This window comes from Zalophus californianus, chromosome 4 (genome assembly GCF_009762305.2).
Source record: "Zalophus californianus isolate mZalCal1 chromosome 4, mZalCal1.pri.v2, whole genome shotgun sequence".
Taxonomy (NCBI): domain Eukaryota; kingdom Metazoa; phylum Chordata; class Mammalia; order Carnivora; family Otariidae; genus Zalophus; species Zalophus californianus.
This window is the reverse complement of record NC_045598.1, coordinates 94304942-94322087: the sequence shown is the minus strand read 5'-3', so window position 1 is coordinate 94322087 and position 17146 is coordinate 94304942. Positions and strand designations below refer to the sequence as shown.

General features: G+C 55.3%; 1 protein-coding gene across 2 annotated transcripts in view; it reads left to right on the top strand.

Moving 5' to 3' along the window:
- The first annotated feature begins 6221 nt into the window (after positions 1 to 6221).
- KCND3 (potassium voltage-gated channel subfamily D member 3) overlaps positions 6222 to 17146 on the top strand; it is a 208852-nt gene continuing 197927 nt past the window's right edge. For both annotated transcript variants that reach the window (XM_027615781.1, XM_027615773.1), the window contains exons 1-2: positions 6222 to 6285; positions 13019 to 14202. In XM_027615781.1, the coding sequence (XP_027471582.1) occupies positions 13097 to 14202 (1106 nt within the window). In that variant the 5' untranslated portion in view covers positions 6222 to 6285; positions 13019 to 13096. The remainder of the gene's footprint in view (positions 6286 to 13018; positions 14203 to 17146) is intronic.

Genomic DNA, 17146 nt, shown 5'->3' with positions numbered 1-17146 from the left:
TGGTGGAAGGTCTTTCTGGAGGACAGTACAGCGTGTACAAAAGCACGAAGGAGTGAAAGGATATGATTTGGTGCAGTAACAGAGACAAAGTCTACGTGCTGGAAAGAAAGGTGTGTGAGTGGAAAGAGGGAAGACCAGAAAGGAAGTTAGGGGAGATGTCATGATCAGAAGAGGCTGTTTTAGAAGAAATGATCTATTGCAGAAGGTCGAAGGAGGCTGGGAAGATGACACAGAGAAGTACCTGTGTACTTAGACAGAGATGCCCAGTAGATAGTTAGGGGTAGGGGAAAGCTCAGGAGAGGATCATCAGCACCTGAATGAAACCAGAGGCTCCCACCAACTCTTCAGGAAAAAGGGCAGGCGGAGAAATAGAGAAGAACAGGACGAGCCCTGAGAAACATCAGTTTCCAAGCAAACAGAGCCACCAGAGGAGAAGAAAACAGTTACAGCACACCTATGAGCTGCACCTTCAGCCTCCTCTGCCCTCCTCCAAATTGTCTCTAGCAAGAAACTGAGGAAATGATTGGGGTGTTTTCCTTCCTTCCAGTGCCAGTGTCCCCTTCTCAGACTTGCTTTCCTTCTTCCCTTCCCTCCTCTTCCTTCACCTAGTCTCTTGCTCTAAGGGAGGTCTTGACAAGCAGAAAATCCCCCACCATGGCTATGCCTCCCTAGGATCTGCCTGGGTTGGAGCAGGTGTCAGGCTGGTGAAGTTCTGGAAAGACCGACTTTTGGAAGATCTGCCGGAGCCCACCAACTTCGACGACTTCTCATTGGCCATCACTGGTCTAAGCACTTTGACTAATGAGAGGACACCTAGGCAACTACGGGCCTCCCTAATAGGGTTAGGGCTGCAGGAAGTGTGGGTTTGCTCCACTCCCTCAGGAAGGGACCAGGGGCACCTGATGGTTGTGAGTTCAGCCAGCAGGGCCACCAATGTTGGGCAGTACATCTTGGGCTGGCCCTGCCGAACAATGTGGACTGATAACCAGCAGGTGAACCTCTGGCCTTCTGGGATGGGGCAGAGCTCCTCAGGATTTACAACACCATCACCCGCTTCACCCTGGAAAACTAGAGAAAGCCAAGGCAAAACCAAATTTTGAAATTCCTCAGGAAGGGCGCCTGGGTGGCTCAGTCGGTTAAGCATCTACCTTTGGCTCAGGTCATGATCCCAGGGTCCTGGGATCGAGCCCCGCATTGGGCTCCCTGCTTAGCGGGGAGCCTGCTTCTGCCTCTCCCTCTGCCTGCCACTCCCCCTGCTTGTGCTCTCTCTGTCAAATGAATAAATAAAATCGTAAAAAAAAAAAAAAAAGAAATTTCTCAGGAAGACTGTACCCTGAAAAAGACTCAGACGGTATAACCCCAGCCTGGACACACTGAACCCCTGACCCCCACACCCAGGCTGTGATGTCAAACACTGGAGAGACCAGCAGAGCCAGGTCAAGAGTGTCCTCTTAGGGCAGATCTTATCTGACTGAGGGGGCCACTCTATTCTCAGAAAAGCAAATGACCAGCAGCCTTGGGGCATGGAAAGAGGGAGGGTTCAGAGCTACACTCTAAGTGTGTGGTCTGGGATGCGTCCCCATGCATCCACGGCCTTCAGTTTTCCCATCTATAAAATGGTAATAATACCTACAGTGCAGGATTAGAGGAGACCTAGCAAGGAGTCCAGCTCATGGTGGCTCCTCAACTTGAGGCAGATACTAAACCTGATACACCTCAATGACTTGTAGTGCTGCTCTGGATCCCTTGGACAGCCTTCCTATTCTTGCACTTTCATTGTTTCCCTCTTATTAGTGGACTTGTGAGTTCCTACCTGTGACCTTGAAGAAGCCACTTAACCTCGCTGTGCCTTGATGAGATGCTCAGGAACTAAGGGCAATGAACTCAGTTGGCCCATGAATAAATGCTGGTATGCCCAGCTGCAGGGATAGGGGTAGGAGGCCATGGCCAGCCAGATGTCCCAAAGCCCAAGGGGAGACTAAGAGAGAACGAGTGGCCACCCCACTGAGTCCTTCACCAGAGCTGCGCTTCCATCAAGCCTTGCTTTACATGGTTAGGTAAATAAGGGAGGCTGGGTCCATATGGCTAACATAAAACCAGCCCCCAGGAAGTGCCTCATGGGCTTTCGACCCGGTCCAGCCCCTTCCTTATCCCATCCCTGTGGCTCCTCCTCTATTCCTTTGCCAGAAGTTTCCGTCTTCTGGGGCTTAGGGAATCAACTATCTCAACAAGGTGAACTTGACCCTCTGTGGGCTGTGGCCGGGCACTGTTATTGTTATATGAGTGGAGGTATGTGTCTGCCTCTCTGTGTGTGCAATCCAGCAGTTTTACCTTCCTCCCAGGCAAACATCCTGTTGGGTGTTTGCACCCCTTCTGCCTTGAGCAACAACGACAGCCAACAATTATATGGTACTTCTTACGTTCCTGGCAGTTCTGATAGTTCATTTAATCTCCTTGCTAGGTAAGGTACCTTATCGAGTCATTGTGAAGATTAAATAGAATATGTTTACATTAAATAGATTAGTTTACATAATCTACATAAATACATACATACAAATACATACATACATCTACATAAATACAATCTACAAAACATATCTACATAAATAGATATGTTTACCTTATCTATTGTCATTTCATGGCAGATGAGGAAATCAAGGCATGGAGAAAGTAAACAGCTTCCCCAAGGTCATACAGCTAGTAAGTCACAGAGGCAGGTTCAAAGTCAGGAAGTCTAACCTCAAAGCCTATGCTCTTTACTTCCAAGGTAGGTAGTACATTGAACGTGGAAAGCCTGCAACCATCAGAGGTGCAGTCTCTCTCCAAGCTCCTGGCCCAACATGGGGCAAATTGCTCAAGTAGGATAGCCAGGAGCAGTGAGCAGGGGGAGCAACCCTTGTGGACACTGTGAGGCACAGCTTCAAAGGGCAAGCCTGAGCATAGAGGTCCTGGGAAATAGCTGCGCAGACACACCAGCGTGGCATGTCAGCACAGAGGCTGCTGACTTGGAGCTGGGTTGCCTCTTGCACTCACAGTCCACATGGTGACAAGCTCTGCAAATAGTGGTCAGAACCACGGGACTCAAGAAGAATCCTCATGTGTGCACAGCTTAGGAAGGACACACAAACACAGAGAACAGTCATTCACAGGAGCACCATCTTTAAATAGAAAAGATAGCTGGAAATACACTCAGTTCACTCTCTCGCTAGCTAGCTCACTCTCTCTCTCTCTCTCACACACACATACACACACACACACACACACATGACACACACACAGACGCACACAGCCAGGGCCAGCAGAGCGACTGAACAGACGCCTTAGCTGTGCTGGTGGCAAGGGGAAGAAATCTAGTGTCCTGGCAGCTCCTGACTTTCAGTTCCTATTTAAAATGTCTGAATTGGGAGCATGGACAAGCTCCCAAATTAGCTTTTTAAATAGAAGCTGAGAGTTAAGGGAAAAGCGGCCGTGTCATGGGGGAAAAGCAAGTGAAAATCCCGGCCAGGCCAGAGGCAGAGAGGGGGGAAAGTGAGGCCATGCAGGGCTGGAAAGATGCAATGGAAGGTGGCAGCCAGTGGGAGGGACAGCATCTCCTGGGCAGTGGCTCCTCCAGCTGCTGGAGTCAAGGAGCCTCCTTTCTGCCCATCCCTTGCTCTCTTATTTTCCAGGTCACCTGGTTGTGAGAAGGGCAGGTAAATAAAAACCATACTGGCCTGGACTAGAAATTCAAGTCTTTCATATTTCCCTCTAGATCCTCTGGACAGCTACTTCTGTTAAATGATGAGATGTAAGCCTGGGAGGAGCAGGGCCAGGTGTGTGTGAGGGGGGTGGGAGTGGGGAGGGGGGTTCGGAATCAGTGCCCCGACTCCAAACAGGACTTACAAGGTGCAGGAGAGCACAGCTGTCCCATCAGTTGACCTCTCTGGAAGAGGAAGGATGCCCCCAGCTAACTATTCCGCGAAGCCTCTATGCTTTGGGGCAGACCCAGCCCTTGAGCTATCCCCAAGATGCAAAACAAAGGTGGGAATGTACAAGAGAGAAATAAAATAGGGGGTTTTACCTCTCCCCACTCGGACCAGGGGGTGGAGGACGGAAAGAAAGTGCCCCTCTCTGGACCTGCCCACCCAGAGTCTGGGGCGGTCCCAGGGGTCCTAGCAGCTGAGGTCGGTAGTTGTGAGAAAATGAGCTCTTCCCTGGAGGGAAGGGAGGAGGAAGGTGGGAGCCCGGCCAGGGCCTTCCCTGAATTCTTCCGCTGTCTGCCAGGGAGTGGCAGTGTTGTTAATCATTATTACTGTATGTAAATCAGTATGCAAATCCCACAGCGCTCTGGGACTCCTGGCAAATGTTAATGGATCCCACGCCCACCTCTTGAAGGGCCAATTGAACACCTTTCAGACTGAGACACTGAAGGGGACTGGGAGGAATGAGTGAAAGAGGGGCTCCAGCTTCCAGGGTCCCACAGCGGCCTAGACTACGACTGACCGCCACCCCTGAACCTGGAACCGGGTTAGGGGTTCTCACAAGCCGGAAACCCCATCCGGACTCAGCGAGGCTCTTTCCAGCATACCCTCGCCTTCACCGCACACTTTGCTGTTCTCTCGCTGTCCGTCTCAGTCACACACCTCTCCACGCTTAGGACTGTGATCGCTCAAGCCCTGTGTTCTGGTCCCGCTGAGGCACGGAGCTGCCCGGCTTCTCGAGTGGCGGGCCGAGATCCCGGGATTCCGGGCACCGCGGCCGCAGACTAGGGGAAGGCTGGAGCCGCCGGTCCGCACTGCCTGCGGGGATTGAACGCTCCGCGCGCCGCGGCCCGGAGTGTGGGAGGCTGGGCCCGATACCACTCTCCCAGGATGTGCGGGGCTCCTTGGGGCTCCATCCGCCGGCTCCTGTGGGCACGTGGCGACCGCCCGCTCCCCCATCTTGGGCCGGGGCACCGGGCAATGGAGCTCCGTGGGCTTTGGGGAGGGACCGAGGGGATCGGGCGGACCCAGGCTGAGAGCTCATCCTCCTAAGTCCAGACTCTCGGACCTGGGTACTAGGAACACGTGACAGGACAGGAGGGCGAATCCCTACCTTCGGGTCGTGCCCCTCGCGCCCCGAGAGGAGAGCTTCTCTTACGTGGGATAAGGGCAGTGTGAGTCCCCCTTGGGATCTCCAGCCCCGGCACGCGGAGGCACGCGGAGCTGAGAGCCGCGGTGAGCCGGGAAGCCTGTGCGGTGGCTGGCTCCACCTCGCCAGGTGACGGGGCTCGGCCGCGAGCAAGTGCTGGTGTCGCGTGGACAGTCGGTGAGAAAGAGACACCCAGCTAGCTCCACACACACACACCCCTCCCCGCCACGCGCGCGCACGCACTGGCGCTCCGTGCCGCCTCTCCGCGGGTCCTCAGCATATACGCCCCCGAGCTCACACTCGTGCCCACTCAATGCTCCGCCCCCACGCCCAAGCCGAGCTCACCTTGCCACGCTCACCCCCGTGCCCACCCTTGCCGGCACACGCGCTTCCACCCGCGCCGGCACACTCCGCCACCTCCAGGCACACCCTAGGATTCCTCCACTCGCCCGGGGAGACGCACCAGGCTCTGCCTCGTCTCCCCGCCCCCCGCTCGCGCGCGCGCCCCTACACACACACACACACACACACACACACACACACGCACGCACTCACACACACCCTCGCGAGGGGAGTCACACGCCCTCGCCCCGGGCACCCTCCCGCGGCGAGCCTCCGGGTCCTCCTCCTCTCTCCCTCCGCTGCCTGGCGGCCCGCGCTCTCGGGCCTGGCCTGGAGCCGCTCCACCGGCGGGGATCGGCAGGGAGCCGAGGGCGCAGCCTCGCCGCCGCCCCCGGACTCTCCTCTCCGCCCCGCCCGCGCCGCGCCCCCACCGCCTCCCCCTTCGGGAGAGGGACCTCGCCAGGCAGCCCGTGGCCCGCCGGGCTCCGCTCCGCGCGGCGCCGGCAGCGGCGGGGGCAGGGCGCGAGCGAGGGAACTCGCGAGCCCGCGAGCCCGCGAGCGGGGCGGCGGGGAGGGGACGCGCCGCCGAGCCGGGGCTGGAGCGGCGGCGGCGGCGGCGGCGGCGGCCAGGGAGGGAGGGCCCCACGGACCGAGGGACGCACGAACGGACCGAGCCAGGGAGGGAGCGAGCGAGACTTCGCCGGCGAGCGGCGGCTGCTGGGCGCTTCGCCGCGCTGCTGGGCGCTCGGCGCCTCCGCGGCCCCCGGCTCCCGGCCGCGGCTTCCTCGCGCGCGCGGGCGCGGGGCGCGGGGCCCGGGGCTCGCTTCGCCGAAGGTAAGAGGGACCCGACCGAGCCTTCTGGAGCCAGGAAGTGTGAGAAGCGCTGCTCCCACGCCTGTTGCTCCAGCTGCCCACGCGGCACCTTCCCACTCCTGCGCCTGGGTGGGTGGGCGCTGGGGCGCCGGAAGGGTTGGGGGTGGGGCCGGCGCCGCGGGGGAGCAGGCAGCCGGCCCGGGGGCGTCGGTTCCCTCCGGCTGGCTCTGCAGCCACCTCCGGGCAGCTCGGCGACGTGAGGCTTGGGGGTGGGGGTGTGAACCTCTGCCCTCTTTCCATTGGCCTGCCTTCCCTCGGGGGTGCCACAGGCAGCGCCCCGGGATCCGGCGGCAGGTGGCGATGGCTTGCACTGTCCCCCCCCCCGCCCCCGCTCCTCGTGAGGGGAGGACAAGAGAAATGGCTGAGGGTGGAAGCAGGGAGCAGTTTGGGGTGCTTCGCAAAGTTCTCCAGCCCGGCGAGCCGGCGGTGTGCCTACCAGAGGCTGGGGGCCCGCGCATCTGGTCCTGCCCGACGCTGCTTCCACCCCGCGAGCTCTGGGAAAGATCGTTAAGTGACACCCAGGGCCAGTGTGGCCCGGGGGAGGGGGTTCGAAAGACTCACTTTGGCGAGGTGTTTACCCTGGGGATGGGGCGCAGAAGGGACAAGGCAGAGAAGTTACCTGGAATCAACTAAATTCCTGCACTTGCTTAATGTTGACGTTTGAATCAAGTCCAAGAGGTTCTGCTTTTATCCCGGGCAGCCTGATATGTCAGCAACAGGCTGAGGTTCCGGACCTGGAATCTTATAGCAAAGAGAGGGCTCCGTTATATTTCCGAAAAGAGGGTGTCTGAACTTTCTTATGATCCTGTTTGTAAGACTGGGCTGGGGTTCCTATATGGTGCATGTTGGTATTTTGCATGAATGTATGTGATGGTTAAATGTATTCCGTATTTACCGTTACTTCAAGGAAACCTGGATATTTAATGTCTGTAGAAAGGGCGTGCAGGAATTCAATGCAAAGCGTGTGTACATTTCCCCATGAGGACATGTTGGCACACAGACGGGAATTGGGGAATTGATGTGTTTATTTTTCCTCGTCGCTACTTGAAGGCAACGAAATGCAAGTACAGAAGGGACCCCCAGAGGAAGAAAGATTGGTAGCTTGTTCCCTTTTGCTGTTGAGGAGGCTGGAGAAAAAGAGAGTTCAGGAAAGTGCCCTGGCCAGCCTAGGAGTGGCAGTGTGGGAGAAGAGGATCTGTATGTATGTCCCAGGCCTGTACCCCAAGGAACCCCCGCCTGGCACCCTGTCGGTTTCATGCCCCTCCACCCAAACCCTGTGGGCGGAGGAGAAGGCCCCCTGGATCGTCAGGACCCTCCCCTCCCCGAGACTGGCCCCATTCTGGGCTAAGCAACGTGTTGTAAAATTGTGGAAGGTGAAAGTTTCCAGAGACTCTCCACACCCAGCACTCTGCCGAGGTCACTGAAGGGCAGACCTTGGTGACGTGATGCTTTTGCTGCCCTGTGCCTGGGCTCAGGTTAGGTGTCAGTTCCCAGGACAGGCTGTCTGGTCACTTTGCCCACTTTGGGCCCTCTACCTCCAAAACAGAAGCTGTTTAATAGGGCTGACTTTTTTGCAGCAGGAGAACATGTATTCCCCTCTTCTAGGATTTTTTGCCTTTGTCATTTTAGCCCTCACCTGTTTTAAATGGCTCTTCCCCAGGCTCCCCCCCACCCCCATCTTTCCCACTGTCAAACTCTTCTGCCAAAAGCAAAAATAGCTTCAGATTTTTCATTTGTAAGGCGTCCACGTCCTAGTAAAACCTTGGCATTTGAGGCGTGTGCAGTGCCATTGGCTGGAAATGGGGCCGCACTCTTGTGCCTGTTGCAGGAATTCATAGCCAGGTCTGCTCCACGAGGTGTTGGCCCCCGTTGGGGGGTGAGCGCTGCAGGGAGCACCGAGGAGAAGCCCTGCTTAAGCCAGGTCACGTCTGCAGGCTTGTGTGGAGGCTATATGGCCTTGGGCCTGGTATCAGGTGGGAAATTTTCCTCCCCTTCTAAACCCCACCACACCCCTTACACACACACACACACACACAGAGAAAGTAGCAGTGGGGTAATTGCTCCTTTGGGGGTACCTTTTACCAGGCGAACAGGGCTTGAGCCTCTGGAGACAGCCTGGCTTTTGCTTGGCCTTCTTTGGGAAGATTGTCCTGGATTGGTTGGGCGTTGGGACTAGAGGCTTTTATGATAGCTAGAGAGGGGTTGTTTTTCCTTCGCTAACTCTCAATTATTCATCTGAAAGCAGTATATGAAATACTCATTGCCCTTGAGAAGAGGAGACTGGCCTGAGGTGGAAAGGGTAAGGGGGTGGGACGCAGCTTGGCAGGGGCAGGTGCCAGCCACTGAGGCTGGGGAGCCAGGGTGGAGCAGCCCTGGGAGAATGGAAGGGGAGGGACACTGGCCTTGCAGGGTGCAGAGCTGCATATCTGGCCCAAGCACGGTGCTAACAGGGTATCTCCTACCTCAGCGGTCTCTTATCTTACTCTTTGCCACCGGAACCCCCTCAAGGTCCTGCCTCTCTGAGCTCCATTATGGGATAAAACAAAGATGTTAAGGGTCAGAGGTCCAGGGCGCAGCATCTGGGAGGAGGCCAGGAGGGTTCTGTGGGAGGACCCCAGCCTCGGATAACCTCATGTTCTGAGTGATGCGGGTTGCGCCCCCTGTTCTGGGCACCAGTCTTATCAGGAATTCCCAGAACTGCCTCTTGTCGAGATGAGGCTCAGGCAAAGTCTGTCCCCACAGCAACAAACCCTGATGCTCTACTTCCTGTTTTGCACGGGCAGCCGTTACGAAGAGGTCTCGGTGAGACCCGAGGAGCTACTGCCTCAATGTCCCGGGTCCTAGTAGGATCAAGGATGCCTTGAGCCGAAGGGCTCCTTGTCACTTTCTTGCCCAGTTCTCCCATTTGACAGAGAGGATTCCGAGGCCCAGAGTGCGATGGTGGGTTTGCTTTCACGAGTGCAGGAGAGAAGTGAAACTGGAATGCAGGGCTTCCTGACCTCCTGCTCTTCCCTGCCTGGGCCGGGCTGAGGGGCATCTCTGCATCCTGCTCTCTTCCATGAGGAGCATCAGTATCTGCCTACACTTAGGTCAGGAGAGCTATTTAGTAGTGACTCGGTCAGTGGTCTGCTTGAAAATCGTCAGCTCCTACACACATGGAATTCAGCCACTCTGAAGGGATCTTTCTGAGTCTTAGCTCCCTCCCTGAAACTTATGGGCAGAAATGTCTAAGTCATAGGATTTTCTCCGGGGATAAATTTGAATTGTTGCTGTAAAAGTGCCTAAAACAGTGCCCAGAGCATTGTCAGCACGCAATAAATGTTCACTGAACGTGAATTGGAATTATCTGTGACCAAGGCTTACGTTGTGGGCTTGCCTGCCCAACTGCCCTTGCTCCTTAGAAAACCCAAGAAGAGTGTGTGAAGGGACTGCAGATCCTCCTGATAGCCCAAAAGAAGTATGGGGAATTATCAGGGTAAATTTCTTGAAAAAGATATAAAATGCACAGGATGTGTTCCCAAGTCCATCAGTGGCATGCGGATCACCCACTGCCGTGGATGAACAATCTCCCTGTTCTTTTGCCATAATCAAGAGCTCATCAGGCTTGTGCTGTTTTTCTGTTCTCTGAGTGATGACATTTATAGGGAATGTCATTGTCATTCCTGTTGTCTTCTGCGGCATCTGAATCAACCTCCCTTTACGAGGGAGCAGAGGCACCTGTGAATATTCTCCTTAGCATGCAGATGAGGAAACTGAGGCAGAGATTGGCTCCTTGAGAAAACCCTGAGACTGAGAGCACAGTGAGTCAGAGGCACTTCGGTTGGATTCTTTTGATTCTGATCTGTCGGCAGAGTTCTGCTGTCTGTCAGGAGAGAGAATGTCTACCCTCGAAACCCCCCTTAGCAAGGCATGGAGTAAGATCGAGGGAATGCAAATGATCTATAAAATCTGGGCTCCCAGTTTGAGAACCGCCTGATGCAGCACTCTGAACTGCTTCCTAGGCTGTTGGGTAAAAACGGAGGCGCCGTGGCCTTTACCCTCAAGGAGCTTATGATGGGAGGGGGAAAACGGGGCTGTCCCCTTGAACTCCACATCGAGACCGCCTGGGTTTAAATCTCCCTGCCTTCTTATCACATCCTTTGACCAGTTACTCAAACTCCTCGTGATTCCTTTTCTTCATCTGCGACATGGGGACAACAGTGGTGTCTCCTCCCCTCTAGGGTTGTCAGTGGGAGGGGTTGAGATGGCCCACAGAAGCATGCGGTATGGTGCCCGGCACCCAGCCCGCCCTCTGTAAACATCAGCTGCTGTTCCTCTCTGGACAGGAACACCTAGAGAAGTCAGGTAGCATAGGCTTCAGGGCATGTGGTGGGGGGCATCAGGCTGCCTGTGGTGGGATCCCTGTTCCATCCCTTTCCGGCTGGCAGACTGCCAACCCTCAGACCTCTTCCTAGGTTGCTGTGAGGGTAATAGGAGATGATCCAGGGGAGACGGTGTGTAGAGTACGTGCAAGATGATTGTTAGCGACGAGTATTAATTAGCCGCGTAGAAAATGTCTTGTAATCCAGCCCAGAGGGCGAGAGGTGCTAGAGAAGAGGGGCAAACAAAGCCCTGTAAGCCCAAAGACGGAGAGAATTTCAAGGTGGCGAGAGAAGGGGGCATTGCAGAAAAGATGAGGAACAGGGAGGCAAATAGGAGCGCTGAAGGGGAAGGATATCCCCCACAGAAGGAGGAGTGTCCAGAAGCAGAGCCGCTCTGCTCTTGTTGCTGGAGGCTAGGACAGGTGCATGGAGCATGGGCCGGAATGGTCAGCCAGGATCCATTTGTGGCAAAGCTGGAATGCCAGGCCAGAGATTGTGGACCTGATTTTGTAGGTTGTGGGGTTCAGCACCATCAGAACTTGGCTTTAGGGAGATTACCCTGAGCGGAATGGATTTCTGGGGACCAGGAAAAACAGGGGTGGGGGGGTGGGGGTGGGGCAAGAGAGACGAGCAGGCCAGTGGGAACGGAAGGAGGCCTGAGGGAATGAGGGCCTTCATGAGGGCAGTAAGGGCTGTCATCTCATTATTTGGCAACTCTTTGGGTGAAGCAAGGAGAAAGATGGCCAAACGGACAGGCCTGGGATTAGGGCAGCCGTGAACAAAAGGTTCACTGAGGAGCAGCTTTGGGCGAGGAGGTAGGTTTGGTGTGACCTTGTCCAGCATCAGAGGCATCCAGATAGGGACAGTCTAGCGGTAGCTCAGGAGTGAGAAGAGGTGGAGATCTGAGGGCCTAGAGGAGTTGGTAGTCAGGAGAAGGAAGCAGGTTTATAGGGAAAGACGAAGATCAGATCCCATTTACAAGACAAACCTCTGCCTCATTCATTTCAACACAGAGTCAAGCCAACTGAACTCCAGAGGGTCCAAATAATTCCGAGTGAGGATTGGTTCCGTGTGCCAGTTTAGGATTAGTGAAAATGAGTGTGTCAACCCCAAACAATTTCCTGGTGCTGTTACGTGTGTTTCTGTGTCACCACATGTCTTCCCACAGATGGTAACACATTTGGGGATTCAGAGTCATTTCAGTATCATCCTTAAAAAGCCAGATTTGGGAAGGTAAATCTGTTTCTCAAAGCCAAAAATAATTCTCTGAGCCATTGTCCCCCCACCCCCATCCATGCAGGTGATGGGGAGGTGTGTCCACAGTGTGGTTCAGAGACTGGTGGGGGAAGGGACAAGGTGGCCCAGGGCTGGAGGAGCCTCCAGGGCTGGAGTGGGGCCGGGTGAAAGGGGCTGGCATGGGAAAGAGTATTGTTACATAACCCGAGGGAGCTATGGATGGTGGGCAGATGGAGACGGGAGGCGAGGAATCTGGAGATGGCAGAGTGTGGATCAGCTTCCTCTGGGAGGGAGAGGGACAATGCATAGAAGGCAGGTGAACCAAGAGCCCGAGACCCTCTTTACAGGGTGGGGAAGGAGCCCTGCCCGGCCTCACAGCCTCTCCCACTTCTTTCTGTCCTGGCTCTGAGGGGCATGATTGGATGCTAAGTTGCCAGGTGTCCCAGAGAGTAGCACTCCACCAGCAACTGCCTTCTCCATGGGACTTGGGGACGAGAACTATACCAAGCTCTGGGCCTACCGTCTTCACCTGCCATCTCGGAGAACTTTCCAGACACAGGCAGGCCCAGCCTCCACCTCAGCAATGAGGAGTAGAAAGAATGTGTTTACCTGATCTCCCTTACCCACCCCCCATTCCTGATTACCCTGGTGGGTGAGGAGTGAAATAAAAATTAGCATGTTTATCCCACTTTTAAATTCATTTAATGAGAACTCATTTACCCTCTCCCAATTTAAATTCGTAATAACGCCATAACCTTTCAGAGCTGATTATTACCCGCGTCTTCCCAGATCTTTCTCCTAAAGAGCCTTTCCCTCCAAATGCTCCTGAGCCTTCCTGCAACTTGACAATTTGTCGGGCAGTCAACAACATCTGGTGAGCCCACAGGGGCTGCCCAGCGCCGTGCCAGGTGCTGTCCCTAGGACGGGGGTGAGAAAGAATCAAGTCACCGCCCTTGGGAGGTGACTTTGGTTTCATTGATTTGCCTTCCAGACTCTCGCCGTCTCACTCAGCACTGACCCTTCCCCGTGTCCCGCTTCCTAACAGGGAGGCAATCGTGGACTCACCCAGTTCTCTGCTCTCTCCTCCTGTCTCCCAGGGGTCACGGAACGAACTCCAAGCTGGTGTGCGAAGCCTCCGCCTCCGAGCAGCAGCCGGCCCAAGAGCTGGAGTCAGCATGGCGGCCGGCGTGGCAGCCTGGCTGCCTTTTGCGCGGGCGGCGGCCATCGGGTGGATGCCAGTGGCCAACTGCCCCATGCCCCTTGCCCCTGCCGACAAGAACAAGCGGCAGGATGAACTGATCGTCCTCAACGTGAGCGGCCGGAGGTTCCAGACCTGGCGGACGACACTGGAGCGCTACCCGGACACGCTGCTGGGCAGCACGGAGAAGGAGTTCTTCTTCAACGAGGACACCAAGGAGTACTTCTTCGACCGGGACCCCGAAGTGTTCCGGTGTGTCCTCAACTTCTACCGCACGGGCAAGCTGCACTACCCGCGCTACGAGTGCATCTCGGCCTACGACGACGAGCTGGCCTTCTACGGCATTCTGCCGGAGATCATCGGCGACTGCTGCTACGAGGAGTACAAGGACCGCAAGCGGGAGAACGCCGAGCGGCTCATGGACGACAACGACTCGGAGAACAACCAGGAGTCCATGCCCTCGCTCAGCTTCCGCCAGACCATGTGGCGGGCCTTCGAGAATCCACACACTAGCACGCTGGCCTTGGTCTTCTACTACGTGACTGGCTTCTTCATCGCCGTGTCGGTCATCACCAACGTGGTGGAGACGGTGCCGTGTGGCACGGTGCCTGGGAGCAAGGAGCTGCCGTGCGGGGAGCGCTACTCGGTGGCCTTCTTCTGCCTGGACACGGCCTGCGTCATGATCTTCACCGTGGAGTACCTCCTCCGGCTCTTTGCGGCGCCCAGCCGCTACCGCTTCATCCGCAGCGTGATGAGCATCATCGACGTGGTGGCCATCATGCCCTACTACATCGGCCTGGTCATGACCAACAACGAGGACGTGTCTGGCGCCTTCGTCACGCTCCGGGTCTTCCGTGTCTTCCGGATCTTCAAGTTCTCGCGCCACTCCCAGGGCTTGCGGATCCTGGGCTACACACTCAAGAGCTGTGCCTCTGAACTCGGCTTTCTCCTCTTCTCCCTCACCATGGCCATCATCATCTTTGCCACTGTGATGTTTTACGCCGAGAAGGGCTCCTCTGCCAGCAAGTTCACAAGCATCCCTGCCTCTTTTTGGTACACCATTGTCACCATGACCACCCTGGGGTAAGTCTGTGCCGGTGGCCGGAGGGGTGGAGGTTACGAGGGAGGGAGGTTACATTTGGATGGTAGCAGGGTCCGGCAGACAAGGATGGAGTCACTTGTCCAAGTCATAGGAGCAAGGGGAGTTGCCTCATCAGAAAGAGGAAGACACACGTTTGGGGGTGAGAGCTTGCTCTGAATTGAGTTTTCTTTTGGGGGGGCATGCATTTTATAAAAGGTGGAAAATTAAGCCATCATTTCTCTTTTCAGCCCTGCATTCTGTGTATGTGTGTGGGGTGGAGTGAGTGGTGATAGCTGCGTTCTTATATGCCCCTGCGCTTGCTTGTAAGGGCTGCCCTGAGGGGTTGGCGGGGTGGGGGGGAGATGGGGTAGCAGGTGGGAAGGAAGAAGAGCCCGAAGAGTTCGGTGAGTGCCGTAAGGAGGGCACGCAGTTCCATTAACCAAAAGACGCCGAGAGCACTCTCTTTGGATCCTTCCTGCATTTCTTCTCCGTAGTGTATCTGCAGGCTATTTCTCTTTTGCTTTCCTTCTCTTCTCTGCTGCCACAGATGCTCCAGGGTTTGGTAGCTCTGAGCAGACTTTCTGTAAGTGACTCGGAACTTGGGTTTCCTGCAAATCGGAGCACCCAACTTGTTTTTTCTCACTGAAGGAGGAGTTCTCTGTGATTGAATGACCCGGCCTACCTGGGCAATGGTGAGATGGTCTGAAGAGATCACGTGGTCAGACACAGAAGCAACAGGATCATCCCGGGGAGGGAGAGGCACTCAGCAAAGGCCACGGGTGACGCTGTCTCTTCCATCTCCCTGAGGTACCTTCTCTAGCTGAGGTCGTAGAAATGTGTTTATGGTGCTGGCACGCGAAGCTTTCCATCCGAGGAAGGGGCTCGGGAAGGAGATTGCAATCTTCCCTCTAACAGGATTAGAGCCAACAGCTTTATGGAGGAGACATGAATTTCTTAGGGGTTTCTGCTTAGGCTGTTGGAAGTCATTGAGGCTAATGCAAAAATCCCTTTTACAATTCATATGCTGGGTCTGTATTTGCTTAGGCCAGGAAGCATTATATTGCTGATGGAGAATTCATGAAGCTTTTTATTTGGTCTTTGACAGTTTGGTTGGTGGTGTCCTGGTGATTTGATTTTTTTTTTTTTCCTGGCTGACACCCCGCGGCGCTGATGTCGGTTTTTCCATAGTGCTGTGTATGCTTATTGGGAATGACTGAGCAGGTGACAGGACCTTTTAAAATTATTACATTTGTGATTGGGCCACACGGGGCGGGGGGCGGGCAAGGGGTGTCATTGTCCATTTGTGGAGGACACATTTGGGGCATTTCCTTTCCCTCTTGTCCGTCGGACACAGGCCATCCTGCCCCTTCCTCTCTCTCCAACACACACATAGTTCTTTGAACAGCTGCTCGCACCCGGAGTGGGTAGGAGCGTCTGGTCGTTTGACCTTATCTTTTGGCGCAGTGGCATATTTAGGGATAAAGTGACCTGGGAACTGGTCACTGTGTCAGGAGAAGGAGGCATCTTTGCCCTTTCGAGGCTGACCCTGACCATCCCTTCACTTTCCTGAAGGGGAACACCCCCCCCCCCCGAAAGGCCAGGACCTCCCTGGCCCCGCACCTGACATGGCTGTGACCATCCTGCATGCCCTTACGTGCCTTTGATGGGACTCATGACACCAGAGTGATGCCTCAGGACTGCCGTGGGGAGAAAACAGGGCAGATGGGTGGATGTCAGAGTTAAAGTGGGATCACTTCAGAGGAGATCGATGGAAACTTCAGGGGCCACCTGCCTATTACTTTTTATTATTAGGGTAACAGCATATGTGTGTCTACCGTGTGGCGACGGTGTGCTAAGCTCTTTGCATATATTACCCCTTTGAGTCTTCACAACAGCCCTGCAAGGTGGGGAAAATGCCATCCAACTTTGCAGATGCAACAGGCAAGGCCCAGAGAGATCAAGTACCGTACAGCTGATCGGGGCAGAGCTGATTTCCCAATGCCAGTCTGGCTGTCTCCAGCGCCCGTTCCCTATTCACTTGCCACTCCGCATGTCCCCATACCGTTCGGGGCCGTGGGGGGAAAGTAGACCTCCAGAGTTCCTTCTTTTACATTATGGCCTCAGGGGGTCAGTTTATTCTAGTCACGTCGCTCTTGAACACGAGTACTGCAGCCACTGTCCTAGGCACACAGGGAATTTATAAACCAAACATTTCCATCTGGCCCGTTTAAATGCTGCCTTGGGAATCAGATGGCTGCATTCCTGGCAGAATCCACTGTTTTACTGTCACTGGGGAGACTATTGATGTCCTTTAGCATCCGCCCTCTAGGTCAAGGGCGAGGCCAGTATCGGGACGGACAGTCTTGGCGTTGTATGTACTTTCTAAGCGAGGGGAGGGGACAGCAGGAAGCAGGGGGCCTCTGCCAGAGAGTGAAGGTGAAGAGGAAGGAAAGGGGAGTAGCGTGCTGCCCCTGACTGTGGCCCGGTGGGCTCCTCGCCCTGCTCTTCCGCATGCATCAGAACATCTGGCCTCTGGGAGGGGAAGCGAATGAGCAGGAGAAGAAGCCTTCCTTCAGTCATGTCTTCCTTAACCTCGGATGAGTAATGGGACAGCAGGTTTTTCTTCCTCTGCCCTGGCTGGTGTGGTTGAATGCTGGACTGGGCAACCTTGACTTTGACTTGAGTTGGCAGTTGGAATCATTGCCCGGCTCACTGCTTGGCTATACATAGCAGGTACTTGGCAAAACGCTTTTTAATGGCTTGGTCATTGTGAATGGGGCACCTTTTCCATTTGCCTGGCCTGATACTGTTCTCAGTCCTTTCCAGGCCTGCCCATCCTCTTTCTAGGGTGGACCTAAGATGCGTGCTCTGCCCCAGCCCTGGCCCCTGGGGGCAGAGGAGGGCAGCCTTCACCTGGCCTCTGGCCCATCCCCTGGGACACTCTGC